This window comes from Chiloscyllium plagiosum, chromosome 7 (genome assembly GCF_004010195.1).
Source record: "Chiloscyllium plagiosum isolate BGI_BamShark_2017 chromosome 7, ASM401019v2, whole genome shotgun sequence".
Classification (NCBI taxonomy): domain Eukaryota; kingdom Metazoa; phylum Chordata; class Chondrichthyes; order Orectolobiformes; family Hemiscylliidae; genus Chiloscyllium; species Chiloscyllium plagiosum.
The window spans coordinates 50,159,016-50,171,965 of record NC_057716.1 but is presented as its reverse complement, the minus strand read 5'-3'; the positions used below and the strand labels follow the sequence as shown (position 1 = coordinate 50,171,965).

Sequence of the window (12,950 nt, the reverse complement as noted above, 5' to 3'; positions counted from 1 at the left end):
GGTCTAACATATGAGGAACAGCTGAGGATCCTGGGATTGTATTCATTGGAGTTTAGAAGATTAAGGGGAGATCTAATAGAAACTTACAAGATAATACATGGCTTGGAGAGGCTGGACGCTAGGAAATTGTTTCTGTTAGGCGAGGAAACTAAGACCCGTGGACACAGCCTTAGAATTAGAGGGGGTAAATTCAGAACAGAAATGCGGAGACATTTCTTCAGCCAGAGAGTGGTGGGCCTGTGGAATTCATTGCCGCAGAGTGCAGTGGAGGCTCAATGTCTTCAAGGCAGAAATTGATAAATTCTTGATGTCACAAGGAATTAAGGGCTACGGGGAGAATGCGGGTAAGTGGAGTTGAAATGCCCATCAGCCATGATTGAATTGCGGAATGGACTTGATGGGCCGAATGGCCTTACGTCCACTCCTATGTCTTATGGTCTTATAAGAGGACCAAAACTGTTTAAAAATATTTCAGGTGTGGATGCAGGTTTGCTCACTGAACTGGAAGGTTTATTTTCAGACATTTTGCCAACCCCACCACCCGAGAAAAAGAACCAGGAAATGACATCACAAATCTAAACAGATAAATAGAAAGCGGATCATAACACCAGTGCTTCACTGATGACGTTACCTAGTATGGTGACAAAACATCCTAAAACGAACTATCCAGCTCAGCGAGCAAACTTACATCCAGAACCTCAACCTGAGTTACACATCTTCTCCAAAGGCACAATAACTCGCCTGAAAATGGGAAACCAACACTATCCGACACAGCGCCACTTCCGAACAGCTGTACTTCCTAAGGAAATGTTCTATCTAAAATGTCTTAAATTCAAACCTCCCTTAGCACCCCACTTATCAAAAGAATTATAGAGCAAAACGGCTGCAGAATGCTTAGAGAAATGATTACCGATAACCACAACAGACTCCGTAAATACAACTGGACAATTTTGAGCCAAAACCTTTAATCACTCACACGACAGACCATGAATGGACAGGCACAGTAGAACGAGCCATAGGTATTAGACAGTGACAAACACAAAATGAAAAACTAGACGTGCAGAAAAAATTCAACAAACTCACACAAAATAACAACACAGACAGTCAAAAAGCATGGATGAAAAACTTATCTGACCGACCCTTAACAGACACTGAAAAAGCCGTCTTCATAAAAGGAGTAAATTACAGCTTCCAGGATGCGGACAACAGAAATTTCTTAACAGTATTAGAAAGAACACAGAAAGGCAACAAACTCACAAAAGAAACTTAGCAAACCTTCAGACAGACAGTTGCACCAATGTTAAGCAGAAAAAGGAAGGAAACACACAGTACACAAGAAAGGAAAGCACTAGAAGGACTCATAAAAGATAAAAACATTATCTACTGCAGAAAAAGAATGCTTGAGAGTCATTTTAAACCGAACAGACTACATTGAGAAAGTGAACTCATTGCTTGCGGATAGTGACACTTACCAACAGGTAGTGACAAACCCGACCCCACAACTAGAGAACCCAACCACAGCCCTACTCAAAAAAACTTCAGAAATCTGGAGAACTAATCAAGACAGATTGCCAAAAAATGAAACCAGACAGATCTAACACACCACACTTCTACGGACTACCCAAAATTCACAAACCAGAAGCCCCCCTCAGACCCATAGTCTTGCTAACCCGAAAACCAACATACAGATTAGCCAAGGAACTACACCAAAGACTGAAACACTTAATAGAAGAACAATGCCACTCCATTCACTCCACCCAAAACTTCCTGAACACCAAAGACAGCAAGATAGAAGAGGATGAAATCATGGTCTCCTTTGATGCAACAGCCCTGTTCACATCCATCAACATCAAACTGGCCAAAGAAACACTGACTACACTATAGAAGAACCAAAGTTACACACGAAACACCACCAACTTCATCAGTGAAGACAACATCGTCAAGCTAGTGGACTTATGCCTTACCGCCCTCTTCACTTTCAATGACAAAGCCTACAGACAAACAAACGGAATACCTACCGGATCTCAGATATCTGGGTTCTTAGGAGAGGCAGTAATGCAGAGACTCGAAAAAACAGCTCTGTCAACCACCTAACCCAAACTGGGAGTCCACTACATGGATGATACCTTTGTCATCACTAAACAAAACGAATTAGAGGAAACCTCCAAGACCATCAATAATATCCTTACTGGCATAAAAGTCACAAAAAGAGGAGGAAAACAACAACAAACCGCCAATCCTACATGTCACAGGGAGCAAACAGCCAATGGAGAACTTCAAACCAGCGTCTACAGGAAAACAACACATATGCACTACAGAAGCAATCATCCCAACACCCACAAATGAAGCTGCATTAGAATATTATTCAACGAGCCACCACACACTGCAGCACCGAGTAACTACAAAGAGCAGAGGAAAATCACTTACATAGCGCATTCAAAAAGAACACAGTCTGCCAATTTTTCAGCAACAAATCCAAACAAGCAGACAAAAGGCATCCAGAAATCCTAGCTATTCTCCCCTACATTAAGGGCATCTCAGAAATGACTGCCAGACTACCCAGCCCTCTTGGCATCATGGTAGCCCACAAACCCACCAACAGATTAAAACAGCAGTTAATGAACTTGAAAGACCCTCTACAGACAAATACCCAAGAATGGTCACAAACACTGGACAAATACATTGGACAAACAAGCAAAAAACTAGCCACCAGGATACATGATCATCATCTCGACACAAAAAGACATGACCCACTCTTAATAGCGTCCTTATATACAGAGGAGGAAGGACACCACTTCGACTGGGACAACACATCCATCCAATGGCAAGCCAGAGGCATGAGAATTCCTAGACGCATGGCATTCCAACCAGAACTCTATCAACACATCAACTTGGATCCCATTTACCAATCTCTGAGAAAAAGAACCGGAAGTGACGTCACCATACGAAAATTACGTTACCACACACTGCAGCACTGAGTAACTACAAAGAGCAGAGGAAAATCACCTATATAGTGTATTCAAAAAGAATAGGTACATCACCACCCGAAATGACATCACCAACCCAACGGAACCTAAACACAAATAGATAGCAGGTCATAACACTAGTGCTTCACCTGAGGCTCACTGATGATATTACCTAGTATGGTGATGAAATGTCTGAAAACGAACCTTCCAGCTCAGTGAGCAAAATTACATCCAGATCCTCAACCTGAGCTACAAATCTTCTCAAAACTCGCTATTTCAGGTGTGGTCTAAATAGTGCCTTATATAGTTTTAGCAAGACTCTACTACTTTTATACTCCATTCTCTTTGAAATAAAGACCAATATACTATTTGCCTCTCCTGAGGACTCTTATAACATTGTACAGTCTTCCCCCATCTAAATAATATTTAGTTGTCTATTGTTTCTGAAGAGTAAAACCTCACATTTTCCACATATTACATCCACCAAATGTTTCTCACTTAACCTGTCTATATCCTGTGCACTTCGGATGCTGCCTGAACTGCTGTGCTCTCCCAGCACCACTAATCCAGAATCTGGTTTCCAGCATCTGCAGTCATTGTTTTTACCTAGTTGATTACATCCTGTGCAGAGTATTTCTGTCATCCTTACCACTTGCTTTTCCACATATTTTTACATAATTCACATATTTGACAATAGTACATTCATTTTTCTCATCCAAGTCATTACTACATATCGTAAATAATTGTGATCCATTAAAATTTATAATGAAAATTGTTACGTTTGAATAAACCAATAATGAACAGAATCCAAAAAGGTAACAGCACAAATAAAAGATCAAACACAAAATTCTGTTTGTCTATATTGCTCATCTACTCTGTGGGTGAAAAACTTGTATACCTTTTTGCTTTTGCTACATTTTTCTTGACTTTTCACCTCCCCTCTTCACATTTATGCTTCACCCCGTCAATCAAACAATAAAGTTTACAGCACAATAAAGAAAACACAAAAATTTACATATTTCATATAAATGTAAATATAAGATGATTGTCTCTGTACAACTGTTTCGGAATTGTAAATACTCGAGCAAATGTGATCATTTAGCAATAAAATACGCAAAATACTAAAAGGTGAAAATACAAACTATTGAACTCCAAATGGAATTTAATTCACATCGAAACTGGTTCTATGTTGAGTGATAAACATAAGCATATCATGTTAGAATGCTAAAATACAAGAAACTATCTGTAACAAGTGAGAACAAAAATTTGATAAATTACATATGTGAATTACATCTAGTCTAACAAATTAAAAATGAGCAAATAACTCAAGTAAGGAATATGTGCAAGTAGATTACACTTTTTATAATAGGAAGTTTCCAGAATAACTTATGTTAATAACGATTACAAAATGCCATCTGTAGGCAACAAAGAACATGAGAACAATCTAAAATTCTTGACAAAAAATCAATACTTGTATTAAAATTTTTCAAGCCATGTTAAGTTAACCATTCTCCTAAAATATCTGCCAAGTTTCAAATAAAACAACTTTAAGAACAACCACATACCTTTAGGTGTGTACATCCCCTGCTGCATGGAACCTCCTGGTTCAAAGACTGGTGCTTTAAAATCAGCTACAGCAGAAAGCATAGTTTCAAAATAGTAGCTACCTGGAATAATCCCACTCTTTGGATTGGGATTTTCAGGAATGTACAAATTTAGTTAAGAAAAATGACTCACGGGGAGAAGTTTCAAGATTATGTTAGCAGAAATAAAGTGAACTTCACCTGACGAAGGAGCAGCACTCCCAAAGCTGGTGATTTCAAATAAACCTGTTGGGACTATAACCTGATGTCATATGACTTTTGACTTTGTCCACCCCAGTCCAACACCAGCAGCTCCACACCACTGCAGAAATAAAATGGATTTTGAACAAGTGAATACAATTTTGAAAATAAGTCCCTCATCATCAGCTTTAATGAATCATTCCAATTACGTATAATTTTAGGCCTATTTCTTCCTTAGTCCCCCAAACAAACTAAAGAGCATTAGCAGAAGCTGTTATTAATGCTGAAAAGCTAATGTTGCATTTGTTGAACCTGACTTTTGGCAACTTGCAAGTAAAATTCTTTTTCAGCTAATGGGCAAAGAAAAAATACCTTTACAGTAAAAGATTGCCTGCTTCAAGAAAATCAGCACTATTATGTATCATTTAAAACAAAAATATGCAATTTTTCAAGAATAGTTCTTGATAAAAGCAGCTACAAACTGGCAGAATACAGGCTTGTTTGGGTTTTCACATGCAGCAAGATTTTACACTTGTCGGGATTAAGGAAAACAAATACACAAAAACCAAAACAAAATCAAAATAGTAACAAGTGTGTTGTTTCCACTGAGAGGACAATGGAATGTTAGAATGCAATACGGGAGATGGTTAAAAAGCATGAAACTACCAATACCTATTCCCACTTCCTCATCAAAGTATTACAGTAAATGATATAGATCCCGGAGGTTAATCAATTACAGTTTTTTAAAAAAACAATACTCTTAAGAACATCCCACGAGGCCTTGGATTACTGCCTCACTGGTGTCTAATTTGACCATTATATATTCTAACGTTCACAATGTAATGGAAAACTATGCAAAATTATCAATTTGGATCATCAGTTCACTCCAACACACTTCAAGCACCTCCAAATCTTTCAGACTCACTACAAATCACTATGCCTCACTGCTGATTTCAATTCTTTCTCCCTTATTCTAACTCAATCTGAAAAACCTCAAATCACTCTACTGGCAATATGGTCACTGGCTTTCAATAATTTTCTAAGCCCATCTTCTGATCTTTTTCAGCTGTCATTTCTTCTTCAAAAACAGAACATTTATCCAAGTTTATCATTTGCCTTTTTTAGGGCACTTAAAGTTTTTACTTAAGCTTGGAATTTGCAGTTTATGCAGACAGCATATCTAATTTCCAAGAACATTTTTGTGGCTTTCAGTCAATAGCATGAAGGTATGAGTTTTATTTAGCTTTCAAATGTTTCCATAAAGTTTTAGAAGGTTATTAACTGAAAAGTCAAAAGGATAAAATTTAAAAGCTTTATTAAGATACTACGTATAGGAGTTTTTGAGACTGAAATGGTAATTGGCACAAGAATCCAATACAACAGGATGATAAACTAAACTGAATGCAGCAACTGCCTGGGGTCAACCTGAGAGCTTGACAGAGGCAGAATTAATTTCCAATTCCTTTTAAAATGCTACAAATCAACAGAAGAGAAAAAGAGGAAGGGGCAGAGTTACAGCACTAGCTTAATATTTATGGAGAATCAGCACAGATACAATGGGTCACAAAAGCTCCTCCTGTCTGTTACTAATCTATGATTCTGTAGAACACCACAGATGGGTGAATTAGCCTCTTTCAGAACATCTGATCTTCAGGTAATCATTCCATTCTCTTGGCACCCCTCAACTTGATGTCCTTGACTGGTTCCTCCCTTTCCTCGTGTGTTTGTCTCTCACGTTCATAGTAGAATGATTCCTTCTCACTCAGTTTACACAAACATTTTTCTCTTCAGTGTGTGTCCTGAAATAACTCCACATAGGCCAATATCCTGTCACCAAGTCACTCTTTATTTACATATGGAGAGTCCTTGATGCTGATCTAGCTGTCAAGAGTGAACAGAACCTCTGACAGTCCTGTTCTGATCTGTCAGCTAAGGGTCCCAGATTTAACCAGATTAACAGCCCCAATAAGGAAACTCATATTGTTGGAGCTTTACTTGGCTGATGGCTTTACAAACACTACACCTTCCAATGTCTCTCTGACAGGCTTTGTACTATTGATGTACATAATTAGAACTGTGAATTTTAAGTTCCTGGACACGCAGTAAAATGTCAACCAGCACAGTTATTGTACATACCCTTAAAACTGCACTAGAATTTACTAACATCATGACTGATCTGTTTGCAATTCAAATCCATATTCCTATCTCACATTAATAATCCTTTATGTTCTTTCCGAAAAGTTCATTTATTTTCATCTTAAAAATATGTATTGACTCCACCTTCACTGCTTACTAAGGCAAAGAGTTCCAAAGCTTTACAATTCTCAAAGAAAAGATTCTCATCTCTGTGCTGAAAGGGCAATTCTAATTTGAAAACAGTGCCCTCTTGTTCTCGGCTGACCCACGAGAAAACATCCTTCCCACATCCACAGTGCCAAGGCTACTTACAATCTTATACAATTCTATCGATTCTTCCCTCATTCTTCTAAACTCCAGAGAAAATAAGGCCAATTTGTCCAAACTATTCTCATAAGTCAATCCACTCCTTCCAGACATCAAACTAATAAACATCCTTTGAGCTGCCTCCAATGTATTTACATCCGTCCTTAAATAAGGAGACCAAAACTACACACAAGTGGAATTAGTTGTGTTAAAAGACAGACTTAATGTGTTTGGAATCTTGAGTTCAACATGCAGGATGGAACAAGTTACAACATTTGGAAGCTCAGAAGGAGAGAAACAATAGATCAATAGGGCTGAAATCTGACATGTGGGAGAAAGTGGTTGGGGATAAATTAGCCTGAGGGTGAAATAAAGTACTTCAACACCATTCAGCACAGAAAGCTTTGCTGAAGTTGCAAAGCACATTTCCATAGCAGGGGACATGCATTCAATTTATTTATTTGTTGAATTAAGAATATAACTTTGACAGACTTATATAAAAATGGCAACCAAAATATCTCCAGGCTGCAAATTGAGATCGACATATTAAGAGCCCAGGGAATACTGAAAGACCTTTGAACAATAGGGTTGGTTGGAGTTTTAATAGCATCTCTGGGGGGGAAAGCTGCTTAATTGTGCAGTAGGTTTTGTTCTGGATGGTGATCATTGACTACTGCCTATCTACATGAATTATTATGACCCACTGGGGTCGGTACATTGGAAACCAATCTGAGCTATTCCCGGAGTCTTTAAAAAAGTTCAATATTCTATGAAATATGCGAGGTTCCCCAATTTACCCGAATTTCAGGCCTAGATTGATAGAATGCACAGAACAGGTTTTGGTACCAAACAAGAATCACTACTGATTACAAGTACATAAACTCTAGCTACTGGAAGACAGTTATAAACTGTCAGCATATAATACCCCTCATTAAAACTCCAATCCCCTCACACACACACACACACACACACACACACACACACACACACAAACAGACAGGTTAAAATAGGTGATGGACAGAGGGGGAAAACTGGAAAGATAATTCAATAGTCTTTTTTTCCTGGGTTCCGTTGTTGAGATGATCCTTATGACTCTTTTGATGGTCAACATGTTGCTTCAGTTGTCTTTCTCAAGATACTTCCACTGGTTGGTAAGAGACACTCATTTAAAAAATCTGACTCATTCGTTAAAAGTCACAGCATGCAACAATTGACGAAGGAGCGATGCATTGGTTTTATTCAGGTTTACAGTAGGTTTTGATTACAGAGGCAAAAAGATCTCTGTCATTGAGAACAGGTCACTAGTCCATAGACAATCAACTTCTCATTGCCAGGAAAAGCTGCATGTGTATATTTTCTTGGTTCTAAATCATCTGCAACTTTAACTTCAATTACTACTTGTTCAAACAGTTGTTTACTTAATGACTGCCATCGCTGTCAGGTTATGTGCTTTCACAGCATACACCCACCCTTTCAAAAACTGTTCTTAAAACACCTCTTTCGCATTTCAGTCACCAGTTGTTTAAACACACAAAATACAAGACACAACCCTAACAGAATGAAATGATTTTTGATGGAAATGAACTTAGTCAAAACCAACACAAATGAATGAGTTCAAATAACAAACTTCCATGGCTTTATATGATTGTTCAATTAAAGAAGTTGTTAGTTCTGATAAAGATTCATAAACTTGGAACATTAACTACTCCTCTCAACAGATGTTGCCTGATCTGCTGAGTATTTCCAGTATCAGCAGAATTTCATTTTTAAATGAATGTATCGGATAGATTAAAACGTTTGTATGCAACAGTCATCAAACTTGAGATTTAAATTGGAAGTTGACTGACCACCAGAAATAGTTTATCTGAAGAACAGTACAGCACAAGCCCTTTGGCCCACGAAGTCCGCACTAACACATGATGTCTTTTCAAACTAAACAGCTTTTACCTCATATTCTTCCATTACCTGCCTATGCATACATCTGTCAAGAAACCTCTTAACTGCTGCTATTGTATCGGCCTCCATCACCTGTTCTGGTAGTGTATTCCAGACTCTTAACACTCTCTGTTTAAAAAAAAACTGGCCTCTCACATCTCCTTGAAACTTATCACCTTTTATTTTTAACCTATATGCCCTAGTATTTGCACAAGATTTTCCACATGAAGAATTACTCACTAACATTGAACAAAGTTAGCAACAGATAATCTCAAAATTAGAATGCATTTTCAATTGTCAATCTATCCAGTATAGTAGCAGCTTGATGAGAATATTTTATCTTTAAAAAATAAAATTAGAACATACAAAGAAAACTATACATTACAAAACAGGAATCAGAAGTATTGGTAACTAATTTCTACAAGATTAGAACCAATTTTTACACTTGCTAACAAATTAAGCAACAAAACCAATTTGAATGTGACGATTTCAAAAGGATATCAAGTCTAACAATGTGCTGTGTGTTCTGTCACTCATGCAGAGCTGTGCTACCATTTCTGCTCTCAAGATTTCATCATCTGTCATGCCTGAAATAAAAGTAAATGAAGCATTAATGCAGTGAATAAACCATTACACAAAGACATATACAAACTGTTATGAAACTGCCTTGTATAACAGTATAATTCACAAAATCAAATTATCTAATTTAACAAACATATAATGTTTAATACAATTAAATTATTACAATTTAGAGAAATAAGACCATAAGACATAGGAGTGGAAGAAAGACCATTTGGCTCATCAAGTCCACTCCGCCATTTAATCATGGCTGATGGGCATTTCAATTCCACTTACCGCTCTCTCCCCATATCTCTTAATTCCTTGCAAGATCAAGAATTTATCAATCTCTGCCTTGAAGACATTTAACTTCCCCGGCCTCCACTGCACTCTGCGGCAATGAATTCCACAAGCCCACCACTTTCTGGCTGAAGAAATGTCTCCTCATTTTCGTTTTAAATTGACCCCCCTCTAATTTTAAGGCTGTGCCATTGGGTTCTCGTCTCCCTGCCTAACACTAACAACTTCCCAACATCCACCCTTTCTGAGAGAAAGTGAGGACTGCAGATGCTGGAGATCAGAGCTGAAAATGTGTTGCTGGAAAAGCGCAGCAGGTCAGGCAGCATCCAAGGAACAGGAGAATCGACGTTTCGGGCATGAGCCCTTCTTCAGGAATGAGCCCTGAAAAAGGACTCATGCCCGAAACGTCAATTCTCCTGGTCCTTGGATGCTGCCTGAACTGCTGCGCTTTTCCAGCAACACATTTTCAGCTCCACACTTTCTGAGCCATACATTATCTTGTAAGTTTCTATTAGATCACCCCTCAACCTTCTAAACTCTAATGAATACAATCATAGGATACTGAGCCGCTCATTATATGTTAGGCCTACTATTCCAAGGATTATCCTTGGGAATCCCCGCATGTCCTTCCTGAGGTGTGGAGCCCAAAACTGAAGACAGTATTCGAAATGGAGCCTAACTAGAGCTTTATAAAGTCTCAGAAGCACATCGCTGCTTTTATATTCCAAACCTCTTTAGATAAATGACAACATTACATTCGCCTTCTTAACCACTCAATCTGCAAGTTAACCTGCATAAAGTCCTAGACAAGCACTCCCAGATCCCTTTGTACTTTGGTTTTATCAATTTTCTCACCATTTAGAAAATAATCCATGCCTGTATTCTTTTTTCCAAAGTGCAAGAATTCGCATTTGCTCACTTTGAATTTCATCAGCCATTCTCCTAATCTGCCTAAATCTTTCTTCAGCCTCCCCACCTCCTCAGTACTACCTGCCTGCCCACTTAACTTCGTATCATTGGCGAACGGCGCCAGAATACCCCCTGCCCCTCAATCCAGATCATTATATAGTGAACAGCTGCGGCCCCAATACTGAACCCTGCGGGACACCACTTGTCACCGGCTGCCATTCCGAAAAAGAATCTTTTATCCCAACTTTCTGCTTTCTGTCAGATAGCCAATCCTAAATCCATACCAGTAGCTCACCTTACACAAATTTGGCATTTGCAGAAAGAAACAAACAAAGAAGATTTTCTATTTCCTAGCCTTGACAAGATTTTAAAAGGTGACTGCAAGGTTCAGATTCTTGAATATTTCATCAGACTATCTAGATGGGCTTATAAATTCCATCAATTGTCTTTTATCTTGGGACTTTACAAGTCTTCTGTTCAGAGTGATGACCAACAAGACCAGTTAGTCAAAAATACAGTTTACCAAAAACAATTACACATCTGGGGTACAGTTAATCTACAATTTAGTTTTCCCCATGGATATTCCCTTTGTATTCTTTCCCAGTTGTTTCTTTTATGATTGCATCAGGAATTTGGGTTCTTTATACCCTCTCATTGATACAGATCACATTGGAATAAGGCCAAGACCAGAATACTGCTGCTTCATTTTCATAAAATCTTGTCATCAATTAATTCTTGGAAGCGCGATAAAATATCTCATGAGCATCCTCTCCAAAAGCAGGCACAGCCATACTTCCTTCCCCTGCTCCAGAAATCATGCCCTTCACAAATGGGGAGAGGTCAGGCATCCATAAACTTTCTATGATACAATTAGCATAATCTGTTCTTAAGGTTTCGGCCTGCAACCCTCCTCCACACAGTCAGTATTATTCCAGAAGTAATCAATGTATGTGATATCACAGCACAATCCAAGGAATAAAAATAACTTGGATAAAGTAAGGAATAAAAATAACTTACTTTATCCTAAAATCATTTTTTTGTGGCTAGATCTCAATCTTGCGAAGATCCTGCTATTTCTTCATCTTTCTAACACCCAGCAGTAAAAACAATCCTTTACAATAGTGTCTCAAAAAGCTCTCCCACAGTATCAACTGTTTCATTCTATCCTTCTTACAATACCCAAGGGACAAGATCTGGATTATCAACTAATGACAAATCACCAGCACTGGATGAAAGGTACTCCAGGCTGTTAAAAGAAGCAAGACAGGAGCATTATTTTCAATCCTTACTGGTTACAGGCATGATATCAGATAATTGAAGGACTGCTAATCTGGGTAAGAGCATGTTTGTGTGCATGTGTGTATGTATGTATGTATCTATGTATCTATGTATGTATGTATCTGGGTAAGAGTCTCTGTGTAGATGGTGAGTGTAGAATAGATTGAATAATCTCAGGTCCATTAGTCAAATGTCCATAACAGGCAAATTATTAAAAGTAATTCTGAGAGATGAGATAAATTGTCAATTAAAAAGATATGGATTAGTTAAGAATAGGAAGGAATGAAGGAATGTTGTGGTTCTGTTCGCCGAGCTGCGAGTTTGTGTTGCAGACGTTTCATCCCCTGTCTTGATGACATCCTCAGTGCTTGGGAGCCTCCTGTGAAGCGCTTCTGTGATCTTTCCTCCGGCATTTATAGTGATTTGTATCTGCTGCTTCCGGTTGTCAGTTCCAGCTGTCTGCTGCAGTGGCCGGTATATTGGGTCCAGGTCGATGTGCTTATTGATTGAATCTGTGGATGAGTGCCATGCCTCTAGGAATTCCCTGGCTGTTCTCTGTTTGGCTTGTCCTATAATAGTAGCCACACACTCAGATGACAAGCAACAGGAGTTCAACTGGGACAACACTACTATTATAGGACAAGACAAACACAGAACAGACAGGGATTTCCGAGAGGCACGGCACTCATCCACAGATTCAATCAATAAACACATCGACCTGGACCCAATATACCGACCACTGCAACGGACAGCTGGAACTGACAACCGGAAGCGACAG

At 38.6% G+C, this 12,950-nt stretch overlaps 1 protein-coding gene across 10 annotated transcripts in view; it reads right to left on the bottom strand.

Moving 5' to 3' along the window:
• The window catches only part of ubr3 (ubiquitin protein ligase E3 component n-recognin 3), a 351,638-nt gene that overhangs the window by 213,172 nt on the left and 125,516 nt on the right, over window positions 1-12,950 (bottom strand). For all 10 annotated transcript variants that reach the window (XM_043693670.1, XM_043693671.1, XM_043693672.1 and 7 more), the window contains 2 exons: window positions 9,629-9,714; window positions 4,532-4,673 (listed from right to left, as the gene is read on the bottom strand). In XM_043693670.1, coding sequence (XP_043549605.1) covers window positions 4,532-4,673; window positions 9,629-9,714 — 228 coding nt within the window. The remainder of the gene's footprint in view (window positions 1-4,531; window positions 4,674-9,628; window positions 9,715-12,950) is intronic.